Source organism: Juglans microcarpa x Juglans regia, chromosome 7D (genome assembly GCF_004785595.1).
Source record: "Juglans microcarpa x Juglans regia isolate MS1-56 chromosome 7D, Jm3101_v1.0, whole genome shotgun sequence".
Classification (NCBI taxonomy): domain Eukaryota; kingdom Viridiplantae; phylum Streptophyta; class Magnoliopsida; order Fagales; family Juglandaceae; genus Juglans; species Juglans microcarpa x Juglans regia.
Genome location: NC_054606.1, coordinates 6,373,938 through 6,398,435, shown reverse-complemented (window position 1 = coordinate 6,398,435; position 24,498 = coordinate 6,373,938). Strand labels below are relative to the sequence as shown.

The following is a 24,498-nucleotide window of genomic DNA, read 5'->3' as shown; positions in this document are numbered from 1 at the left end:
CTCTGCATTAATTGAGGTCGTTTTCTGTCTCTCCTTTCAAGATGCACTGCTCATTTGAAATTGAGAGGTAATTTTATATAATATATGAGATATATTTTATAATAAAAATAATTTTATAATCTTAAATAACATATTAAGGCTTGTAGATTTATTTTTAAAATTTTGAATTGTTTACGGAGTAATGATAGGCTTGTAATCTATTCGTAATTCACATATAATTTTAAATATAATAATATTTTTTATTATATTTAAATTTATCAAATTAAAAATTAAAATTAAAATAATATTATTCTATTATTAAAAAACAAAGAAACTCTACCTCCACGGGATTAAAATCTTCGCCTGTTGTTATCTGGATTTTACTTCATTTAATCCATTCTTTGTTAAATTCTATAAAACTCTCCATTTTTATTTCGTTAGAGGTAATTTCGAATTTTACTACTCATCATCTTATACACTATATATTATATTTATTTTTATTTATTATTTTTTTTAATTTTATTCTTATTAAACGAATTAAATTCTTGTACTTCTTATCTCTACCATCACATACTGTTAGCAGAAAAAATAAAATAAAAAATTATATAGTGTGTGGTACAGGAATATGTTGGATATAAATTTTCTTGAAATTTAGACAAAAGACCAAGGATGAGCTGCTCAACCTTGTTTCGAGCTGCAGACGATGAACTCTGACATGGTGCAGGAGTACTCTTGCCCTCTTACGGTCCGCAAGTCTCATATATTTTTTTAGAAAAAATGTATAAATTTGAAATTCATATAAACAATTATTTTTTAATAATAGTCTTTATTTAATTTTACTTACATATTATAAAATTATATCTACTATTACTCTACTCTTATACAGACAATACAAGCGAATTGATTTTGGGATACAGAACAAAGAATAGAGACAAACAGTATAAAGCTCTTTTATATTTATGACAAAAATTGAGCTTCATTGCTGGGAAATTCTTTGAAGAGTCAGTATTGACCTTTTTATTTTTTAAAATTAGGTCTAAAAAATTATTTATACAATCTTAAATTGTTTAAGTTTAAAAAGAGTAAGAAACTTATTTACTTTACGATTATATTTAACATTTATTTATTATATACGTAAAGAGAGAGTTGATTAGTGGGTATGCGTATTTAATGAAAGAATAATAATAGTCTTATCATTCTTCTATTATTTTTTTAATTTTTTTTTATTTAATAGTTAATAAAATGATTATTAATAAAATTATATATTTTTTTAATAATTATTAAAAATATTAAAAAATACTTAAAAGGAAAAAAATATTAAAAATAGTAAAATAATGATAAAAAAGTTATAAATTTATCATTACCTTTCGCAAGACACGCATGCATGAATGCTGATTTGACGGGGCGTCTTTTCAAAAAAAAAAAAGAGAGACAGGGGCATCTGACATGGGCTTTTTGAGGAAACGTATGAGTCTGCTTGGTGGGTAATGGGCCATTATATGGCCTGGAATTACGAGGCCCAATTTTCTATTACAACAGCCAAGTTAAAATGACTTAAAAAAACCAAAGATCAAATAGATGGTCCCGGCGGGGCTCGAACCCGCGACCTTCGGCTCATAAGACCAACGCTCTAACCAACTGAGCTACGGGACCTTTCTCTTGAGAAAGGCCAGTCAGTTTATTTTAGCTAAGTTTTGTAGTTGTTTCTAAATTATAACCATGAGTTAATTCGGAGAAAAAGCGATTGGAATAGGAGAGAGGGTTTTAATAAACAGTGTTGGGTTTTGTCTTTTGTGTGTATGATTAATGTTTTTTCATTTATTTATGTCTAATAAAGAGTCGTTTACACTATCTATCTATCTATCTATCTATCCACTTCGTCCTCCACTAACCTGATCAAAATCCTTTCTTTCGACTTTTAAATAATGCTGGTGCTTGTTTGTGCACTTCCGTCTATATTTGTTTAGATTATATATACATGCACTCACACATTGTTTATTCGTGGGAATGACCAAGGACGCAGCTCGATGATGGTACACTGCTAAAGGTATGAATAATTATACATACAAATCACAAATGTACAAGTCTCGGACTTTTATAAAAAAGAAAAAAAAAAGATTTCACTATTAAAAAGTATAAAAAACATTCATTTTTTTTTCTTAATGGAGCTCACTTTTTACAAAATGTTTGGTAAAGCTTGTATATTTAGAACTTATCCCTAACATTACTTAATCCTCACAAAATAAATATTATAATTACAAAAAGTTTATACAAAAACAAACTCACAATCTGTATTTGACATAGTTTTATAAGATAACCTTAGATCTACTTTATAATAAAAATAACTGTACAATTTAATATACCATATCAGTCATGTTCGTTTGTGAATTTATTTTTGTAACATCCATCGCTTTATAGCTAAAATCTCTCACAACCATCCTCCCCCAATTTTGATTAAGATGTACATTTCAGGTAATGGCCGAACCAACCCAGCAAATTTTTTCAATGTATATTCCTAAAATTAACAACCAAAACCCCGAATTAAAGGGTTTAAGCCCAAAGGGCAAGGATAGACATTGCAGTAGAGCCAAGGGTTAAGGCAATGTAGGAAGCCTTTTTCAACCATGGACTGGAACTCATCATCTTGTTGTGGAAGAAATCGACGGCAATGAGATCCACGAGAGCCATGTATATTAGTATTCCTGAAGAGAATGACCCCAACAATCCCTCCATTATCAAGGCATTTTTGCTACTGTCATCGTAACCTGTCACCGAGAATATAATCATTCCCATCACTATCCCCATCGGCGTTGTCACTGAGAACATGAAGCACATGTATGCCGTCGTTGCAAACCCAAAACCCGCCTGTAATTTTCACCATCATCATTCATCACCGCCATTAATTAGGTACAAACAACGATGATTATTAATCCTAATATGCATGAAAACATATAATTCCTAAGACGTCTCTAAATCCCGAAACCAACCAGATCACATCTCTCAGTTTGAGGTAGCATTTCCTCTGGTCCCCAAGTTGGCAAGTCCGAGTCGTGTTCTGTCGTTGTAATAAGAATGTAAACAAACACGTGTCGGCATGTTGGCGATTGCGTTTTACGTCAGTCTATTGACTGCTAGTACTTAGGATGTTTGTAGCCTGAATTATTTAAAGCTATAGAATGGAGAACTGTCACAAATAATATTACAAGTTGGGAAATGGTAAGACACTGAATTCGTTGGATTCCAATAGGATAGTACATCCAAAATAATTAACTCTTAAAATGACATTAATTTACTGCCGTTATTGCTACAACTAGCCAGATTAATTAGGAACAACCTCTCCCCTGTGTTAAATTTGGATTATGATTTTTTATAATCAGAAATTAAAATTGGGATTGAGAATAGATTACTGTTATAGTTATAAAAAAAAAAATTATAGAAAATAACCTCACAAATTAATGAAAGATTTAGTTTATAATTTAACAATCACTTATAAACTTATTTTTATATAATCTTTTTTACCAGATTTTTTCTTTTGAGAATAAGGAGGTTCAATTACTAGGTTGATGAAATTAATAAAGTAAATATACCTGAGCAATGCAGCCTCCCAGACCCATGCCTTCAAAGATCTGGTGGAAAGCAAGAGCAGCCACGAGAGGCCTGATGGTGCACTGGTTCTGAGACATCCCCATCGTCACTCCGATTATCACCGAGTGGAATATTATCCCTATCTCCAGCACCTGCGACACCAGCCTCTGCTTCTGCCTCACCAGCTCTGCCGCCACCCGCTCCTCCTCGCTCGTTCCCGACTCGCACCTCGATTCCGCCGATTTTTTTCTCTCCATCAGCTCCTCCTGCGTCAGCGCCGGCACCGGCGAGTAGTGATCAGCATGGCTGTGGCTTTGCTCCACGTGCGAGCTGGCGGTGATGTCAACGAGAAGAGCGAGCAGCGCACCCACCATGGTGACCAGGCCCGAGAAGGGGAAGTCCTTCCATGGGTGATGGGAGGCGACTTGGCAGTCAGAGATGGCGGTGAAGGCCTCGGGGAGTACGTGGACGAGGGATGTGGAGAGTATAACTCCGGCGGCGAAGCACTTGATCAAGAGGACGGCCTTGTCGTAGAGGGGTTTTCCATGGAAGTAGCGGGCGAGGAGCACAGGCGAAGATATGCCTACGACGCTAGTAAAGAAGATTACCCAGATGGAGATGAACTTCAGGTGGGCCGCCGCCTTACCGTCCCGGCACGCCAGGGCTCGAGCCGTGTCCAACACGCACGCGGCCATGGCCTATACAATTGAACTCGGATTACAAACAGATTCAGAGACAGATGGACCCGAGTACGGGGTTTACTTTGTGGACTTTCTTGCGAGAGCGAGAGAGGGAGAGAGAGGGAGGGAGAGAGAGGGAGATGGGATTGTGCGGTGGTGGAGTCTAACATGGAGAAAAAAGAAGTTGAATTAAATAGAGTGGGCCATTTGATGGGGTCCACGGAGTGACAAACGTGGACGCTTTTCACGGGTTCATTACTCTTCTCCGTACGTGAATTTTATAGCGGAGTGATGTGTAAACTTATTACTCTATTATTATCTATTTATTATTATTTTTTATTTTACTTAATAATTAAAAAAATAAGATTTAATAAAATTATATATTTTTTAATTTTTTCTAATTAATTAAAGATGTTAAAAAAATAATATAAAAAATAAAAAAATATTTAAATAATAGATGGATAAGCCTGTCACTACTCTTTCCATGATCATTTTTCAATGACATGGAAAAATTGGGCAAATAGTTGAGACGTGATGGATGGATTCATCATTCATGTACTCTTCACTGCGTTTGGGTATGCAGAATGGTATTCAATTCCAGCTCAAACTGCATTATGAATTATTGCTAATTTATTTATTTTTTCCAATTTTTTTTTTTTTTTATGGTGGACTTGTTTGAATGGTTAGATTTCGTGCAAGTATTTTCGTTAAGTATTTAATTTGGTGTTTCGGTAATATAGCATTTTAAGAAGTATTTTTTGAGTGTTTTTATTGCTATAACATTTTAGGATTGTTTTGTAAATATTTTGAGGAAACTTTTTACACAAAAAAAAAAAAAAAAAAAACATAATACTTTTTGCTCTAGGCAATTTGATGGGTCCACACGATCTACTTTCGATTCTCTTATAACGTTTTTACAATTCATTCTACAATAAATCATTATAAACATGTCATTTTATTACAATAAATTTCAATTTTGTAAAACTAGCCTTCATTTAATATAGCATTAGTAAGAGAATAATCTTCTAGTGCTATATATTCGTTTTTCCTTTTTCCTTCGCAACTAATGCAGAGCATCCTATTTTTTCTGACAAATAACTTTTATAGGAGAATAATTCAAGGATAAATAGTAATATCACGATGCGGAGATTCAGGGAATATTTTAGGAAGTGAAAAAAATGAAAAATTGATGTCTTAAGCTCAAATTCTAATTGACATAAAACTTACCTTTTGTGCTCAAACTCTTTTTTTTTTTTTTTGAAATTGAAACATACTTCCTTCATTGATAACTAAAATCAGTCATTACAATACTTCTCCATAAGTATATCATTCTTAATTTCTATTAGACTATCTTCTAACCACACCCTTTCATCAGAAGAATTAATTGCTAACTTTGTTAGTTTGTGTGCTATACAATTTGCTTCTCTATATATAAACCGTATACCCCAGTTCAACCTCCCATTAATCACTCTTCTAACATCCTCTATGATACTCCCATATTCAGCTCCTATCTCCTCCCCACTAATTGTAGCATTCACAACTAACTTAGAATCCCCTTCCAATATCATGTCTGATAACTCTAGTTCAGTACACAAAAAAGCAGCTCTCCTTAACCCCATAGCTTCGGCCACACTTGGGTTACTAATGTTAACAAAACAAGAACAGAGGCAGGCTACTACCTCTCCATTTGAGTCCCTGATAGCCACTCTAATTCCCACATTTTTGTTTCTGACATCCACAGCAACATCCCAGTTTGCTTTCACTACCATTTCCTCTGGTTTTTCCTATTTAATCACACTTCTATCCACATTCCTTTGCAGCTGAGTTTTCTGTTGCAGTAGTAAAACAGTTTCCTGGGCAGCTTTGAATTCCTTTAGTCCCTGGGTTGCAGTAGTAATGAGCTTCTTCGGGTGTTCAAAATTCTTCTCAAAAAGGAAAGAATTTCTCCTCATCCAAATCTTCCTCATAATACATGCTACCACCTCCACGTCCTTTTCTTTGAGAAAAGCATTCAATTTCACCCACCAATCCACAAAAACATCCTCTGCACTACACCATTTATTCACTAGACTTTCCTTCTCAGCCCAAACATCTGAGGTTGCTGGGCAACTCCACACAGCATGCATAAATGTCTCGGGTTCCCTCTCACAAATAGGACAACAATTAGACTCAGTGATGTGCTTCTTATACAAGTTTAGTTTCGTTGGGAGTAGGTTATGGGTTGCCTTTCACAGAAAATGTTTCACCACATTTTGAATATTTAATCCCCATATCAATTTCCAAACTTTCCCTACATTATTATCATTGGAAAATTCCCCATTTCTTTTCCTCATCTTTTCATTAGATGGTAAGCACTCTTTACCGAGAACTTACCATCCTTAGAGCACCCCCACACTACTCTGTTTGGTGTTCCCCATCTACTTAGAGGGATGCAACATATAGTTTCATCTTCCTCACCATTGAAGGTGTCAAATATCAGTTCCTTCTTCCATGCCCCAGCTTCAGTGTCGATGAGCTGCTGCACAAAAGAACCAGCAGACAGGTTTTTAATGGAAGATTGCACACGGTGAGTGGTTTGAGTTGGCAACCACTTATCCCTCCAAATATGAATTTTACTACCATCTCCCACCCTCCACAGCAGCCTCTCCTTCACTAATCCCAAAGATGACCACAAGCTCCTCCATATAAATGAAGGCCCATATCCCAATTTAGCATTCACTATCCCCACTTTCTTGAAATACTTTTCTTTCATGATCTTAGCCACTAAGGAATCAGGTTGCTTCAGCATCTTCCAGCACTGCTTTGCAAGCATTGCCTTGTTAAAGCACTCAAAGTCTCGGAAACCCAATCCCCCATTAATTTTTGACTCTCCTATATTAAATCAACTTCTCCATTGGATTTTCTTTTCATTTTGTTTATGGCCCCACCAGAATCTTGCCAATAGGGATGCTATTTCTTTGCATAGTCTCCGAGGGAGTCTAAATACACTCATAGTGAAAGTAGGTATTCCTTGAGCCACGGCTTTTAATGAAATTTCCTTACTTGCCTGTGATAGGAAAGAGTTCTTCCAGCTGCTGAGTTTGGACCAAACCCTTTCTTTCAAATTCTTGAAGGTGATATACCTTGATCTACCAACCATGGTTGGGAGCTAAGGTATTTTTCATAATTCCCACAGATGGATACCCCTGCTGCCCTCTGAATTTGTACTCTAGTAGCTCCAGCAGTATTAGAGCTGAAAAAAATTGAAGTTTTCTGCATATTTAAACACTAACTTGATGCTTGCTCATATTTCTTCTGTAGATCTTTAATCTTCAACCACTCATCTAACTTTGCTCTCCCAAATATTACACAATCATCAGTAAATAGTAGGTGGCTAATCCTTGTTCCTCCCCTTGCAACAGTCATTCCACTTATATCCTCTCTACCATCAGCTGCATTAATCAGTGAACTTAACTCTTCAACATATAGGATGAACAAGTAAGGGGATATGAGATTCCCTTGTCTTATTCCCCTTGTTGGTTTCAGCATTTTTCCCGCTTCCCCATTAACGAGTATTGAGTATGTCACAGTAGAAACACACTTCATAATCAGGGAGACCCATCTGTCACCAAATCTCAACTTTCTCATAACCGCCTCTAGGTATCTCCACTCTAACCTAACATAGGCTTTTGACATATCTAGCTTGAGAGCCATACTGCCATCCCTTCCTTTTTGTCTTGTCTTCATTGTGTGCAAGGATTCATAGGCTATCATCACGTTACTTGTTATGAGTCTTCCAGGAATAAAGGCACTTTGATTGCAGGAAATAATAATGGGCAAAATCTTCTTGAGCCTATTAGCAAGTGTCTTCGAGGCAATCTTATACAATACGTTACATAAACTAATGGGTCGGAATTCACTATCAACAATAGAGTTTTTAACTTTAGGGATCAAAGCTAAAAAGGTACTATTAACACATTCCTCCATCTCTCCCTCCCCATTTAAGAAACACAGTACTGCCCTACTCACCTCCTCCCCCACCGTACTCCAATATGCTTGATGGTCTGAACTTTGACCATGAGGTGTTCTGGGTCCATCTAAACAATCTGTCGTTGGCTTGTATGACGAGAGAAGTGGGGTTGCAAATAGGGGCAACGATTGGAACTGTGAAAGAAGTAGATATAAGGGAGGATGGGATTGGGTGGGGAAGTCATTTACGGGTTAAAATTGAAATAAATCTAAGGAAGAAAATTACTAGGGGTCGAACCATAGATGTATTGGGCAGTAGAATCGTGATCCCTTTGAGCTATGAGAAACTTCTCAAACTGTGTTTCAAATATGGGAAAATATGTCATGGAGTAGAGAGTTGTATGGGTATGGTAGGGAACAACGAAAGAGCTCAATATGCGGCATGGCTTCGTGCCAACTATACTGGGAAGGGGAAGGTCTCAGAGTCTTTCAGTTACAAATACAATGAAAAAATGGGCGAGAGCGATGGGAAGTCCTATAATGAATCTGTAACTGACGAAAGGGAGGCTAATGAAGTTGACATCAATACACAGGGTGTTATGGAGACAAGTGTGTTTGAGAAGGAACCAAAAGGTTTGGAAAAAGGGGCTCTGGGATCAAAGGGAAGGGATGAACAACAGGTGCTTGTTAGAAATACTGAAAGAGGGAAAGGAGAGGAGTGAGATGACAGGGGAGGATTGACAACAGAGGAGCTACTTGAGACTAATGCTATGACTAGTCTTTAGCACAGTGATCACGATAAAGAGATGGGTGAGAATGATGGGGGCTTGGAGAGAAGAAGATGGAAGAGAAGGGCAAGGGGAGTGGGGAAGAAAGGTGTTGGAGACATAGTAGCAGGTGTAAAATGTAGACTTAGAAGTGAGGACTTTGAGGAAGACAGTAAAGGAGTCTTGAAAAAAGGAAAATTACATGGTGAGGATGGGGCATCTAGAAGAAGTACGATATTGGTGGAGGCTGTAAGCCAGCCCCACCAGCAGTTATGAAAATACTAAGATAGAACTGCCGGGGACTTGGGAAGATTCGGACAGTTCAAAACCTTCTCTTGTTGGTGAAGGAAAAGAAACCTAAAATGGTCTTCTTAATAAAGACTAAGTTAATAGCTTGCAAAGTTGAGAGTATTAAATAGAGATAGGGATGGGCAGATTGTTTTGTTGTTGACTCGATGGGAAGAAAATGGGGCTTGGCATTGCTGTGGTGTGGGGAGATGGATGTGGAAATTATTAATTTTTCCCAACATCATATTAAAACTACTGTTATAAGTGAAGAGAAAAAGGTGGCCTGGGTGTTTATGGGCTTCTATGGGCATCTCGAGGTTAGCAAAAGGAGAGGAACTTGGAATTTGTTATCCTTACTAAATCCTTCAATTGAGAAGCCATAGTGTGTAATCGAGGATTTTAATGAGGTGTTGTATCAAGATGAAAAGTTGGGGGAAAGACCCAGGCCAGAGGCTCAGATGGAGGACTTTAGGCAAGCCTTAGAAAAGAATGGTATTTTTGACTTGGGCTGGAAATGAAGTAAATATACCTGGATTAATAAACACATGGATAACACATATACAAAGGAGAGGTTGGATAGAGTTATGGCTAATCTCCAATGGTCTGGAATTTTCTATGATAAAGTGGTGGAAGTTCTGATAGTATCTCAGTCTGACCAAAAGGCATTGCTGCTAGACCTGAGACAACAATATTCAGCTAGGAAGAAAAAGAGAAGATTATTCAGATTTGAAGCTAAGTCGACAAGGGATGAGGAAGGAGAATTAGTGGTGGAAGGGGCTTGGGAGAGGTCTGATGTAGTTCATTATTCTTTTAAAAATGTGCAAGAAAAGTTGCATAGGTGTATGGGTGACCTTATTAGATGAAGTAAGGCGAGAGATAAGGAGGCTGATATGATTATGAAGCAGAAAACTGAGATCTTAAGGAGGGAGCAGGAAAATGAGGGGTCACATAATGTTGAGATGATAAGAAGTCTACAAGAAGAACTGAGATCTTTGCTGGAACAAGAGGACTTAAAGTGGAGACAAATAGCAAAGAGAACATGGTACCAATTGGGAGACAAAAACACTAAGTTCTTCCATTCATGTGCCACTCAGAGGAGGAGGAAAAATCAGATAAAGGAAATAAAAAGTGCCCAGGGCAGATTGGTGATTGAGCAAGAAGGGATAGAAGAGGTTTTCTATGAACACTTCAATTCAATCCTCTGTTCAACACAACCGGCAGTAGAAGCTATTGAGGAGTGTCTAAAGGAGCTTGAGCCAAGAGTAACTGATCAAATGAATGTAGAGTTGCTGAAGGAGTTTACAAAACTTGAGGTGGAGGAAGCTTTGAAGCAAATGGGATCGCTGAAGACATAAAATCGGATTAGGATTTTGCGTTTAAGTGGTGTTGAGTAGATTTATCAATGTGTTTGTATAGATGCCAAAAATCATGCATGGGAAGATTTTTTTTTAATATAAATTATTAAAAGTGAAAAATACGAGAAAACAAAGTTTTATATATTTTGGTGAAGAAAAATTATATCTGCAACCGTCTTGGGTAACCGTGGTGGAACCCTTGCCCCCGTGGCAAGTGAAACGACGCGTTTTGAACGAAACAAACCGTTTTCTTTCACTCATTCCCTATGTTTCGAAACTCACTCCTCCAGACTTCTTCTCTTCATCTTCCTTCATCTTCCCTTCGTCTTCCTTTGTCTTCTCTGTCTCCCCCCTTCATTTTCAACAATTTCACTCCGCCAGCGATCCTTTGTCTTCAACAATTTTCTCTCTAGCAATTTCACTCCAGTCTGCTATTCACACCCATCTTAATGAAATCTTCCCACAACAAATCAAGGGCAAAACAAAAACCATAAAGGAAACCAACAAAATGAGAAAATAAGTATGAGTTTGCATAAACTATAAAGAAACCAGTACCAGTATGAGTTTGTAGAAACCAAAATGAGAAAATAAGTACAAGTTTGAGCAAAACAAATTAAAGAAAAGAGATCCAAGCTCAAGCAGGTTTTTCTCTTCCAAACACGAAGATGACGAGGATGGTGACGACGATCTCTCCTTCTTCCAAACTTGAGATCGAACAGAGCCGAGCTTTTCTTCCCAGACCCAAGATCGAAATGAGTTTTTCTTCCCAAACCCAGACGACGTGATCTACGGTTCCCAGACCCAGCGGCGAAAGCTCTTCTTCTAGTTTAGAGATCGAGCAGAGTAGATCTTTTCTCCCTTTCTTCCAGACAACACAACTTCCAGTTTCCCTCTTCAACAATTTTCCTTCCGTTTTCGTTGTGTTTTGTTTTCATTTTCATTTTTTTTTAATAATATATCGGTTAAGCCGGTTTCCTCATGGTTACAAGAGCCGATGGTATATAGAAGAACTCATTAAATAAAATGAAAAAAAAGTTTGAGATGAGATGAAGAAGGGAGCTTCGTGGGTCTGTGGAGAAGACGAATGGGTTAGCTTCGTGGGTTTGTGGAGAAGACGAAGGGAGCTTCGATGGTGGCTTCGTGGAGACCAGATCTGAGTGGAGAAGAGAAGAGGTTTCTCTGAGTGGAGATGATGAAGTGGTCTTTGATGGTAGCTTCGCGGAGACAACCAGGGGTGGAGAAGACGAAGGGATCTGCTTGGCTGGAGTGGAGAAGACGAAGGGAAGGGGAGGGGCATTTGAGTCATCAAATGAAACGGGGCGTTTAATCTCCACGTGGGCAACGATTTCCCAAAGGTTACCCAGGGCGGTTGTATATAGCATTTATGGTGAAGAAAAGTTATGGTTTCACCTCAAGATATGACGGGTGGTGAAAATTTGTGATAATATTTTTTTAAACAAATTATTGTTTGAATTAAAAAATAAAAAAAATAAAAAATTACCGGCCATGCACCTCGTGGGTCCCCCACCGGCGATCTCATTTGAGCCTCCCATGGAGGTGGCTGACGTTGGCCACCTTTGGGGGCCCCACAATGGGCTGTCCAAGGAGTAACTTGGGAGTGGCGCCACTCCATCCGTCGTTACTCAATTTATTGTTTTTATTTTTATTTTTGATGTTATTTTAATTGAAGAAATGAAAACATGTTTGAGATGAGGAGTCAAATTAGTTTTGAAGTTAGATGGTTTTTGTCAAATAAGTTTTAATGGGTTGTGCAGCTTGTGCTCATTGAAACAAAAAAAGATTGTGGGTTTGGATAGTTTCAGAATTGATACAGTATAAAGAGATTACATAAAAATAATCTCACAAATTGACATGATTTCATGTGATGGTTCGGATTTGCTTTACGATAAAAATAACTTTACAATTTAACAAACCAAATTAATTTGTGAAATTATTTTTATGTAATCACTTTGTGGTTAAAGTATTTCTCTTTCTAAAATCATTTTTGAGCATTCACATTAGCTTATGCATATGCATATGCAAAGTCATATTTGCATAATATGAGCTTAAATTCCTCCACATTGGATTATGCATCTCTATATTTTTGCATAGTGTCTATACAAATTTAGAGATATATTATTCACTCTTCAAATGTTATTTTACCAATTATTTCTCTCTCCTCCCACTCTCTCTTTCACAATCATTTCCTCTTCTCTCTCATTCAACAATACAACAAACCTTTACCTGCACATTCATTTTATTATTATAATATATTATATATATATATATTTTTTATTTTATTAAATTTTTAATATAAGATATAAAAAAATTATATTTTTTATTATTACAGTTGTATTATTAATGTCAAATATATGTAGTGGATGCTAAATGCAAAATATATATAAAAAAATTGATTTTAGAAAAACATTAATAATAATAATAAAATAATATTTTATTAGTATTTTGTTTCAAATATGCATAAGCCAATGTAGAAGTTTTGCTTGAATGGAAAAATAGATATGCAAAAGATGTAATTTTGAATATATATATGTATAGACCAATGCTAATACTCAGCAATTTTTTAGTTATAAATTGTCCTAGAATGAAGAAGGTGTTGATGGGCCGTAAGAGATCTGAACTGAGACAAGCAAGGCCTAGTTCTAGTACTTAATTTATAACCTACGAAGTTCTATATTATTAAGCGAGGCCCAATGTGATTTTCTTAATATTACATGGGCCTAACAATATATGATATTTTGCTTTGAAAATATGTGGTGTGCTGCTCCAAAAAATGAAGTCCCCGCTTATTGATGTCAAATCCAATATCTCATCAAACAATGAGTCATGTTAAGTATAAGTTCTAAATGTATAAGTGTTTTATAAAAATATGAGCCCTACTTTAAAAAAGTGAGTTTTTTCAAATTTTTTCATAGTGAGGTCTACTTTTTAATAAAGGACTTGTATGAGATTTGTAGATTTAGAATTTGTATATATCATTTCTCTAAAATAAATGACGGAGGAAGAAAAGAGAGAACACTATAAAAGCTATGTATTTTCCGTTAGGGTGGTGGTGCTAGCTGGACCATTGAGAACCATACCGAATTTTTGTATTGAGGAGTTCAAATTTTTATTTTGGTTTCTTTTTTTTAAAAAATATTTTTAAACTCTTTTAAACATTTAAAAGAAAAAATAAAAAATTTTTACAAACGTATTTAGAAATAATTCTTTAATAATTAAGTAGAAAAAAAGAGCCATTCATATCTTTTTTCGGTAGCCACTCTCGAACATTATGTATGGTACCAAAGAAGAGGGAAGTACAGTGCAAGAAAAGTATAATAATATTCCAAAACATGATGATCTAGCTAGCTAGATTGAATAATATTAGTAGTCACTACAAGAAAACTGCTTATTTGTGACCAGTTAATTCCAGCGAAATGATTATTTACAGTCAAAATGAGTCTGTTTTAATCACAAATAGTCTTTTCGTCACAATTAAATGGTCACAAAAATCTATTTTTCTTGTAGTGATTACTGGTCCAAACTAATATTTGAAATTAGGATTACGCCAACCTAGTTTGATGGAAATTAAGGCGGGCTTATTCTTAAAAATTCTTTGCAGCGAGTTCTCAATGGGTCTAAATTCTTCATTATTTAACTTGATTCTGGTTTTCTTATGTTGAATTTTCCAATATTGTTGTTGGGTCTCAAAGCGAGTGGATTGGGGTTCACATCATAGCTGTTAATTATTAGTGGTCCAAAACTAACCTAATTAATTCTTGAAATTAATGAGCATGGGAATTAACGTAGAAAGCGACTGCACGTGCATGCGCATGCATGCAGATAGTAACATATATCTGAGCCCATTAATTTAGACCATAAACTCTTAACAATTTAACATGATGATCTATTGATGCAGCTTATAATCATACTTGGGCGATCAATCGAGTTAGGTATATACGTTTGTCAATTAAGATTCCAAATTCCTAGTTCAGGACCACCTCATGGCTAGCAACCTATAATTTCTTCTTCTTTCAAGTTCGTGAAGATTTGAGAAATAGACATATATATCAATCGATAATTTCTAGTATTTATTATACGTCATTTCATCGTGTGGTGCAAAGAAATTTCATGAACATTAATAAATATTGCATGTGGAGCTTACATCTTCCACAATTAAGGCTTCAAACTTGGACAAAGGATCTTTGATCTTTCTTGGATTTAGGTTTCTTTCTTGGCTAAGCAATTTTTATGTCTGTATATATATATATATATATATATATATATATATATATATATATATATATATATATATATATTTTTTTTTTTTTTTTTCACGTCATTATTTTATTTAGGGCCGACGCTTGCGGGGGTTTGAACTTTTTGAAAATAGACAAATAGTCACAAACTAGAGATCATCGTTGTGGAGGCCATCGATCATGAGACCAGACTCTTAACTCATCATCGTTTCGGTCGGATATTGAATTTGGAAGAAATCATTTAAAAACTGAATGGACGGAATTGATTATTTATTAGAGTAATGCTTGTAGATATGGTTAGAGGGTGTGCAAGTCTTGCGCACTCCGTTTGAGGAAAAAACAGGTCATCTATTATTAAAAAAAATAATTTTTTCGTGTGAATCATAAATTTAACCATTTTTTTTAAAAAAAAGTACACTAGGCTTGCATATCCACACAACCCTAATTAACTTTCATCTTTGGGACATGATGATCCTATTAGTCCCACAGTAATCTTCTTTTAGTATATATGTCGTTGGATACATATATAGTACTATATATATATATATATACACCATATATTAATACAAATTCATATGATCAGTTTGTTTGGCTGCCTAGCTAGCTAGCTACGTACTTTGGTTTCTATTGATCTGCAGTTCCATATTATATATATTTCTCGTAGTTAATCTACTAAATTTTAGCAAATTGTTGATTCATTTGAAAGTTTAATCGTAGTACTAACAATAAGATGATCGATCATGTAATTAAATATTTGATTTTCCATCCCTTATAATTCATGTATATTTAATGACCAAACAAAGTAGGCTGCACAGCTACCTCAGTATTAATTCAACTAATTTACTCACTATTTCTTTCACATGTGCGACATTCTATAATGGTGTGGAAGTACTGATAGCGATCTCTAATTTGCGACCAGAAAATTACCATTGCATGAATTGGTGCGGTAGTTGGCTTGTTCATGCATGTTTAACCTCCAATGTCCTATCCATTTCAAAGACAGGCAAATATATCTGTACGTACATAGATTGTCAAAGATCACATGAGTATAATATATATAGGAATTAGATACAAATTCCAATTAGCTAGCTAGCTTTGCGTTTATCCATTTCATAGGCTTATCTTATTCTTATCCTTCTCTCAATTTCTCATTTATCGGAGAGATTAAGATATAGTTCGTACGTTGGATTTCATTGTACAAGAGTGGTCGACAACCACGGGCACCTCAACCCACGAAATGCAGCATTAGCCGAAACTTTCTGCAAAACAAAGATTCAGGGTTCCTTGAATAGATTTGGTTCTGTAAGTGATCTCCAGTCCACCTATATTTCTAAGATTTATTCTTAGGGTTCCAGCCAGCTTTTTTAGAATGAACAAGAACTAATTAATTTTTTGAAATTTTATTAGACAATCATCTGGTTTATGCTGGTGCAAGCAGCAGCATCTAGGCCGTTTTGTACTGATGGAAATGCATGATCTCTTAAGTTCTATTCATTATTTTCTGCAGTAATTGGGTGAAGAAGTTTTGCCAAATAGTGATGATAGTGGCGTCATAAGCTTATAATATATATAGCATGTAGGAACTAATTACATCATGCTACTGAGGTTTGGATCGAAGATCAGTTCATTCTAGTGCCCAAATGAATCCAGTATTCTAGCAGGTAGCTAGGACTTCAATGAGCAACATATATATTCCCATGCATATTCATGAGCTACTTTGACGATTGATGCACAGATAATTAATATTGAATACTAATGATAAAATTAATTTTTGGACCAACAATGTCATTGTCGAGGCCCGCAAGTGAAACACCACTTGTTTGCCACTGATCAACCCGTGCCGAATGTTCCACTGACTGCGAAATTTTTCTATGAAAAGGATAAAATGCCTCTTTAAAGAGCCGAAGTCCATTGCAGTATGACTGTTAGCTCTGTGAATGGACTTTTCCAATCTCCCATCTTTCATATATATATATATATATATATAATATATATATATATATATAAATACTATACACAAAGAAATCCCACAAAAAAATCTCACATACTGATGTGGCACTGCTAGTGTGCCATGTTTCCCCCTATTTATTTTCTCTTTCTTTCTCTCCTCCCCCCGTGCCGCCACCCTTGCCCTCTCCCCGTGCCCTCTCTCTGCCGGTTGGGGACCACCTCAGGGTAGGTAGAAGACACCGATAGTCCAAACGACATTGCCGGCGTGGAGCTCACGGCAGTTCGCCATGCACATTATGTGTTTGGTCAACCTCGTGCTGCTAGGTGGTTGGGGTGGTGGAATTGGAGCCGATGACTTGCCTTTTGACCGTTTGTGGTGGTTGGGAACCATCCCGGGAGGGCAAACAATACCGGCGATGAGGGAAAGAGGGAGGGAAAGGGGGGAGAAAGAGAGGAAAAGGGGGAGGAGGGGAGGCATGGGGAGAGAGAGAGAGAGAGAAAGAGAGAGAGAGAGAGAAGAAAAAAACGGAAGACGCGGTGCTAGTATGTTATATTAGTGCGTGGGATCCCTTTATATCTTTAGCAGCACTCATATATATATATATATATATATTATATAGCCAATTAATAAAACTAGCATCGGCATTAATATTATATTCCCTATAATTAATCAGGCTAATAATTATCATCGTTTACGAAAGGGCACAAGCTGCTAAGGTCCTTTTTGGCATACACTGTCATGCGCGCGCTCACACACACACACACATATATATATATATATATATATACACGCGTTAACTTGTGGATGATCATCCTTTTTAGTTATATATACTGACAGTAAAGAAGCTTAATTAATTAGTTACTTCTTTGGCAGGAGTGTATACGCATCTAGCTAGCTAACTCATGCACCTTTATCTAATCTTTGATACGAACTTGACTTTCTAGAGCCGTGGAACCGTAACCAACGTTTTCTATCCACAAAACTAGCTAGGGTTATGGATAATATTATAGCATTCCGCATTTGGCTGCAGAAGGCAATGCTCTCTGGCAATGAAAGAGGTCCAAAAGTTCTTCCAATTATGCTAACCTTCTTTGTAGGAATATTACATTTAGTGGTCAAATTCCCGATAGAAACCGACTTGAGTTCATACATATATATGATGATCATGTTCTCGATCCTTTCCTTTGAATGGAATAATTAATCTCAATTGTCAGCATGCTGTTATGGCATGTAATTAGGGAGATGGATGGTGTGATGGGACTCGACAAAAGAGAAGGGATGGTCCAACTAAAACTTTTACCCGAATGGATGGAGACAAAGTTGGACCACTGCGCCTTATTGATTAGTCTGATTCATGAGGCGCAAAATCTAGTTGCGAACAAGGACAACAAAGGGCCGGGTGGCACCTATTTAAGGAAATCTTGTGTGATTTTGTGTCACCGACGTGAAAGGAACAAGAGGAAAACCCCCAGTACCCCAGGAGAGATGGATTGGACTTATCAAACAGTAAATGAGGTGGGGTTTGGCTCCAAGGCAAAGAAAAGAAAGGTCGGAATATTTTTTTGGTTCGTCATACTTCTCTGGGGTCTACAAAAAGAGATCTTGCTGGTGGGCTTTTTGTCAATTCATGGAGGCTGTTTTTCTCTTCAATTTTCATGGCCTTCATGCACCACAGATCTTCCAGGCACGAGAGCAATTTCCAGTGTGGGATGTGATGTCTCAGCGTGTCGTTACCTGCAACTTCTGTTACGATAACCTTACAGTCCTTACACTTTGTAGCCATGTTGTGTACGAATTTGCACAAAGTCCTCACCAGCTTTCCAGACATTGGACCCTCTCGGTGCACCCCATACATGAAGTAGAATCCAAATGAATGGAAGAAATCCGGCAGGAAAGGCAGTTTGAAGCACGGGAAAAACTTATCCATCAAACTCGAGCTTTTTGTGTATATTAAGCAGGATAAGGGTGCTTTCCCCAGCCTTAGCTTGAATAGCTCCCCGCTGTTCCATACGCTAAGCATGGCCCAACTACTCGGAACCTGCCCATGATTTGAACCAAAACACTCACCTCTAGGATAAGCCACCCATGTCCCCAAACTTAGCCTGTTCCTTAGCACTTTGTCTATGTCATGGGGGAAGAACTCTACGGACGCCATGAATCTTCTGTACAGAAATTCAGCTTCTTCTATCTTGAGCTTCTCTATCGCAACGTTGGACGAAATACGAAATGGCTGATTGTGAACTGGGTTAACGAGTATAGCAGGAGTCCTGAACTTGATATAGCCAAACTTGTTCACGAAGAGCTTAACCGAGGCCCCGTTATCTTTGTCAGTGGCCATGTATGCATAATCCACATCGTTGGCACCGAACCATTCCTCAAGCCGGCGCACCAGACTCGAGCCAATCCCTTTTTGTCGATGGAGGGGTGCAACCCTTAGGCCTAAGATGTAGCCTACCCTGGCTAGATCCTTTGGAGGAGGCCTGTCAACCGTGACAACCTTAATAGAACCTTGAATGACACCGACCAATTCCTTGTCCAACATCGCTACCTAACATGATCAGTAAATATTTGATGTTTTTATTATTAGTCGTGGATGTTTATCGAATGGTGCAAAGAAAACCAAAGAAGAAGATGCATGAAAAAAAAGGAAAGAAAGAAAGAAAGGCTGCATGTACGCGCGTACCAGCATCTTGTACATCGGACTGTTTCGAATTCTGCATATGGGGTCACCCATAGTCTCCGTCAAGAGTAACACTCGTTCATCTGCTGGCCCTACCCCACATCTTCGCTCGAGATCTCTCACTTGAGCTCTATCGGATTGCTCTTCATAGCTTCGAATTGTAGCCTCCTCAAACCCCATTCTATTCCAATACACTTCCACCCTGCTAGCTTACCACTAAATATGTAAAAAAAAAAGGAGAGATAATAATAATAACAATAATAATATTTTTTAAAAAAAAGCATGCAAAAGAGGGTGGTTTGAGTGAGGTATATCTAAGATAAAGAGAAATGAGAACTAGCTCGAGCTCATGAGAGGCCGATTATATGTACATATATATATATATATAACACACTATAACTGCTATAATATATATATATATATATATATATATAGAGAGAGAGAGAGAGAGAGAGAGAGAGAGAGAGAGAGAGAGAACTTTTGCCCTGCTTTGAACTTTCATAATTATCATTACTTATATGGAGGGAAAGGAAATGGGAATGTTGTCTATCATGATCAGCATCAACCTCGTCTTCTACAATAATACTTGTAGACAAGTAAAAGGTGATTAAAAATAGCATATGTGTTTTGTCTCTCGCTTTTGCACTCGCTTATAAGTACTACATAAAAAAGTCTATCCACACGTTAGGATAAGTACCTCAGGCTCACGCCAAGGTGCACGTACGCCTGATTTAAGTCTTCTGTGTTGTTGGCGGCCGACTCCAATTCGTTAGCCCACAAACTAATTGACTAATTTACAAATTAAGATCAATATATTTTCTTTGTATAAATTATATATTTATTATATGTAGTAATTTTAGTATATATATATATAAATTTCTAGCTAACCTACCATATATTTGATATCATGACGTCTATAGTATTTTTTTAAAGATAAATATTATAAATTATTAAATTGACAGTTTAAATATTTAAGACGAAGTGCTAGTTTTAATTTTACAAAATATCGAAATAAAAATCTTGATATTCTGAATTTAGAACATTAAAATAAATTTTCTATCAATTTAAACTTTTAATTAAGACTGATGATTTCAATATCTATCCATGGCTTTTGTTAATTTGGTCTGCAAACATTATAAATATAATCTCAATCGAAAAGAAGCATTTAATTTACCTAAATTAATGAATAGTCCGGAGAGTAGCGTTGGCGGGAGTACTACTTCTTCTTCTACTACTACTACTACTACTACTACGTATATATACCCGCACTATAAGAAAACTGTTTATTTGTAGCCAGTTAATTTTAGCGAAATGACTATTTATAGTTAAAAGGAGTTTGTTTTAGTCACAAATAGTCTTTTTGCGTCAATTAAATGGTCACAAAAATCTATTTTTCTTGTAGTGGCGCGTATTGTGCATGAAAAGAAAGATTGAATTATTTTAGTGTTGGGGATTAATTAATAACGGGTTTGGAGGGTTTGTTAGTTGGAGCTGTATGGAAGGATCGAAGTCCCTTTCTTTTCGCACTAATCCTTTTAGTACTTTAGTTTTGTATTATTATTTAATTAACTATGATTATTATATATTATTATTGCTAATTGAGTGAATAATGCGGCTGCGTGGCTAGCTTCTTTAATTTGGTGGTCCATCCCCCCTTTTGGACACTTAGATTGGATATTGGTGAAAGTGAAAACCCCCCCACTAATTATAAATATAATATACTTACCTCGCTTTCTGCTAATTAATTAGGTAAATTTTATAATTAAAGCACTACTGGGGTATATTAGCTTAATCAGCTTGCAATAAGCGTGTAGAGAAGTTATGCATGCATGTGCTATATATATTGATCCAGCAAATTAATTTTCATGATCAATTGAAGTTATATATCTATATATATATAGACTCAAAAATAAAAAATAAAAAATAAAAATAAAGAAGATATATATAGTTTATAATTACTTGTAGAGAAAACTCGATCTATTAATTAAATCCTTAATTTTCTTCTGTATTTCTTAATTAAAAAAAAAAGTTTTCAGTTATTTAATAACCAAGGGTAACAGATCTATCAGTCTTTTAAAAGATCAATGTGGAGCATATGAACAGCCAGGAATTAGAGAATCTGGCATTACATCCATCCAAAAGGAAACGAATTAGAAAAGTTAAAAAAAAATTCTGAATATCACAATCGTAGTCCCTGTAATAAGTGACCCTTTCAAATACTTTATCATGTTTTGTTTTTTTAATCCTCTTAAAGTAGTAAATCTCTCTTTCGTGTATGGAATTGTAATGAGATATTTCGTGTATTATATAATATATATGAATGGCACAAAAACCCAAAGCACTAAAACACATGCATCAAACAGAATCCCCAATAACCAGCACTAATACAAGATATATCCACATGATTAATCCTCTTAATCAACTCCCAAAACCCACATAAAATGGCTCACAAACTCCCAAAAATCACTATAAGAAAACTACTTATTTGTAATCAGTTATTTTTTATAAAAATGATTATTTTATGTCAAAATGAGTTTATTTTCATCAAAAATAGTTGCAAATAATCCGTCGTAAATGCTTACTTTTTTTCATATAGTGAATCGTCGGCGCTATTATCATGATCATCTTTTCAAGCCAATTTCTTCAGATCCCTTTTTTTATGGCCCTCCTATAGCTTTAACCTACTTAGTTCCAACTACTTCACTTTTCCTAATTAATCATTAGGCCTCCCATTATTACCCCAAAAGACACGTACATCTTCTATCACATATGCTCCATTAATGACCAATACAAAGTAGACACGTGGGCAAAAGCCCTCCTCCCCCCCTCCCACGCCCCACCAAGTAAATCACACTTGCTACTTAGTCCCCACCTCACTCATTATCATTCAATCCTCCACAAGTGCTCCTCCAAGAGGTGTACAAACTCATGTCTTCTTTTGTGTTAATATTCTTTGCATGCATTATGTTGTCCTCGACATGCTTTCTTGGATGGATACTTTGGAGCTATCTCCTGATCATCATCATCATAATATATATGTCCATGAGTAGTAGTGGGGATCCACATTTTTCATGTAAAAGGAGATAGCGCACTTGTGCAGGTTTTCCGGGAATTTGATTGTTTGGAGTTGTCTGACTGGACGAGGGTTGTTCCAAATGATTCTAAATATTCACAGCACGATTGATGTGCGAGCAGCGCAGTACCCTGTTAAAGCATATGAGAGGTTTTTGCTATACCCAGCTTGTCATGTTAATGTTGTACGTACGTTAATTAATTGCTAATTCTTAGTGTGTATGTATATATATATATAGAGTAATTCTACATAAAATCGGGAAGTGCGTAAACATCGCGTAATTATTTTGAAAAAGAATGAGGTCTACTATTAAAAAATTAATTTTTTTCACGTCGGCCTATGTTTTATTTACTTTTTTCAAAACTATTACGCGACAGTTATACAATTCACAGTTACAAATATCGTTTCTCATATATATATATATATATATGTATGTTCCACGTACACGACCTTTTTTTTCATTTTATCATGTCTTAATTCGTCTTTACATCGATCCCTGTCTGTCTCTCCAAACCTTTTAGGAGATGTTTACTATGTTGGAATAGAGTCCATTGGCCATGGTACTTTATCTTCTTTGTCCATTTCTCTCAAACCCTTTTAGAGATGCTTACAGTGCTAAGACTCGTCTTTATATTCTAAGCAGGACGGAACCAGGAAGTGAATCTCCTGGGGGGGTCGGCTTCTGTAGATTTTTCTTTTGGAGGGGCCACTATTAATTAATTAATTATTGAGTAAATGAAAAAGAAACCCTAGAATATTTCCTTAATTTCACAGATATTATCTTTTGGTGGGTTTAGGGGTCCCACTGCTCCAAACGATATATCTCCCCTTAATTAATTCGTCCCTGATCATTCCAATTAAGATGCATAAACAAGCTGATCAGCAGCTAGCAATGATTTAAACAAGCTTTAATTTCTTGAAACAAGATCAGGAGCAATGATATATAGGATATGTTATAGGATATGTTAGATTAAAAATTAATGGGAACTTGATCATATATGGACCACTATTGTAGTTTGTAACGTGTCCTAATTCTGTACACACACGTATAATTAACTTACAATTGGGATAAGAACTTTCAAGAATAGATATATACACACACAGATACACACCATAAATTATACTTTAACTATAAAAAAGTTTTATAAAAATAAATTTACAAACTGATGTGACTTGATGTAATACATCATATTATAAAATTAATTTTTATTATAAAATAGATCAAATGGATTAATAAATGATTAACCCACATCAATTTGTGATTTTATTTTTATAAATTTCCATTAATGTGACGGTAACACTTGATCTATTTGTATATATATTATATGTATATATAATAGTTGGAACATTCCCTCCTAAATTCTATGCCTTTTGGAGTACGGAAGTTTGGATGTACATGGGATTGATCGAGTGGAAGTGGAGTTGCAAGTCATCAATTTATTAGACATGAGCTCCGTCGACGTATAGAAGTTGGAAACCGAAATTAGTACGCAACCTTGCTATCTATTTCTACACACACGAACGACGTACGAGACGCCCCCCACCCCCGCGGCCGCGGCCCTTAGTACGTACCTGGTGACTTGCATGGAAGGATAAATATTTCCTTCTCCAATTTAGTAAACAACACTTTATGGGATCGATGCACATCAATTATTTATTTTATATATTAAGAGTCATAAAATAAATAATATCTTTTTATATTAAGCGGTGTAGTAAACTTCCACATCATCCAATTCATGATCATAGTCTTGTAGATAGATTTCTTTTCTTTAAATAGTAATCCTGGGCACGTTTTCTCCTCTTGAAAGCTAGCTAGCATCCTCCTTATCCATATGAACGTACGAAGACAAGATCAAGGGCCAAATAAGAAAAGACATTTACTAAAATATAGACAACATCAGAACAAATAATGGACCCTAAAATAACATATTCATTC

The 24,498-nt window shown here is 36.0% G+C and overlaps 3 protein-coding genes and 1 non-coding gene across 4 annotated transcripts; all 4 read right to left on the bottom strand.

Annotated features, from left to right (window-relative positions):
* Positions 1-1,558: 1,558 nt before the first annotated feature.
* Positions 1,559-1,632, bottom strand: TRNAI-UAU. Its single transcript has one exon. It is a non-coding gene; the product is annotated as a tRNA-Ile (tRNA).
* A 739-nt stretch (positions 1,633-2,371) lies between these two features.
* Positions 2,372-4,520, bottom strand: LOC121238954 (zinc transporter 6, chloroplastic). Its single transcript, XM_041136063.1, has 2 exons — positions 3,567-4,520; positions 2,372-2,844 (listed from the first exon to the last, which is right to left on the bottom strand). The coding sequence occupies exons 1-2, from the start codon at positions 4,257-4,259 to the stop codon at positions 2,530-2,532; spliced, it is 1,008 nt and encodes a 335-aa protein (XP_040991997.1). The 5' UTR covers positions 4,260-4,520; the 3' UTR covers positions 2,372-2,529.
* A 1,019-nt stretch (positions 4,521-5,539) lies between these two features.
* On the bottom strand, positions 5,540-6,013 carry LOC121239502. Its single transcript, XM_041136757.1, has one exon. It carries the CDS (start codon positions 6,011-6,013, stop codon positions 5,540-5,542), a length of 474 nt encoding a protein of 157 aa, XP_040992691.1.
* An 11,863-nt stretch (positions 6,014-17,876) lies between these two features.
* On the bottom strand, positions 17,877-19,801 carry LOC121238947 (probable N-acetyltransferase HLS1). Its single transcript, XM_041136052.1, has 2 exons — positions 19,493-19,801; positions 17,877-19,357 (listed from the first exon to the last, which is right to left on the bottom strand). The coding sequence occupies exons 1-2, from the start codon at positions 19,667-19,669 to the stop codon at positions 18,380-18,382; spliced, it is 1,155 nt and encodes a 384-aa protein (XP_040991986.1). The 5' UTR covers positions 19,670-19,801; the 3' UTR covers positions 17,877-18,379.
* Positions 19,802-24,498: the final 4,697 nt, after the last annotated feature.

Bases quoted from the DNA above. Each gene is read 5' to 3' on its own strand.
- LOC121238954 (XM_041136063.1), bottom strand. From the start codon at position 4,259: ATGGCCGCGTGCGTGTTGGACACGGCTCGAGCCCTGGCGTGCCGGGAC. The intron at 2,845-3,566 runs GTATATTTACTT...TGAAAATTACAG, and splicing joins TGGGAGGCTGCATTGCTCAG to GCGGGTTTTGGGTTTGCAAC.
- LOC121239502 (XM_041136757.1), bottom strand. From the start codon at position 6,013: ATGGTAGTGAAAGCAAACTGGGATGTTGCTGTGGATGTCAGAAACAAA.
- LOC121238947 (XM_041136052.1), bottom strand. From the start codon at position 19,669: ATGGGGTTTGAGGAGGCTACAATTCGAAGCTATGAAGAGCAATCCGAT. The intron at 19,358-19,492 runs GTACGCGCGTAC...TGATCATGTTAG, and splicing joins GTCCGATGTACAAGATGCTG to GTAGCGATGTTGGACAAGGA.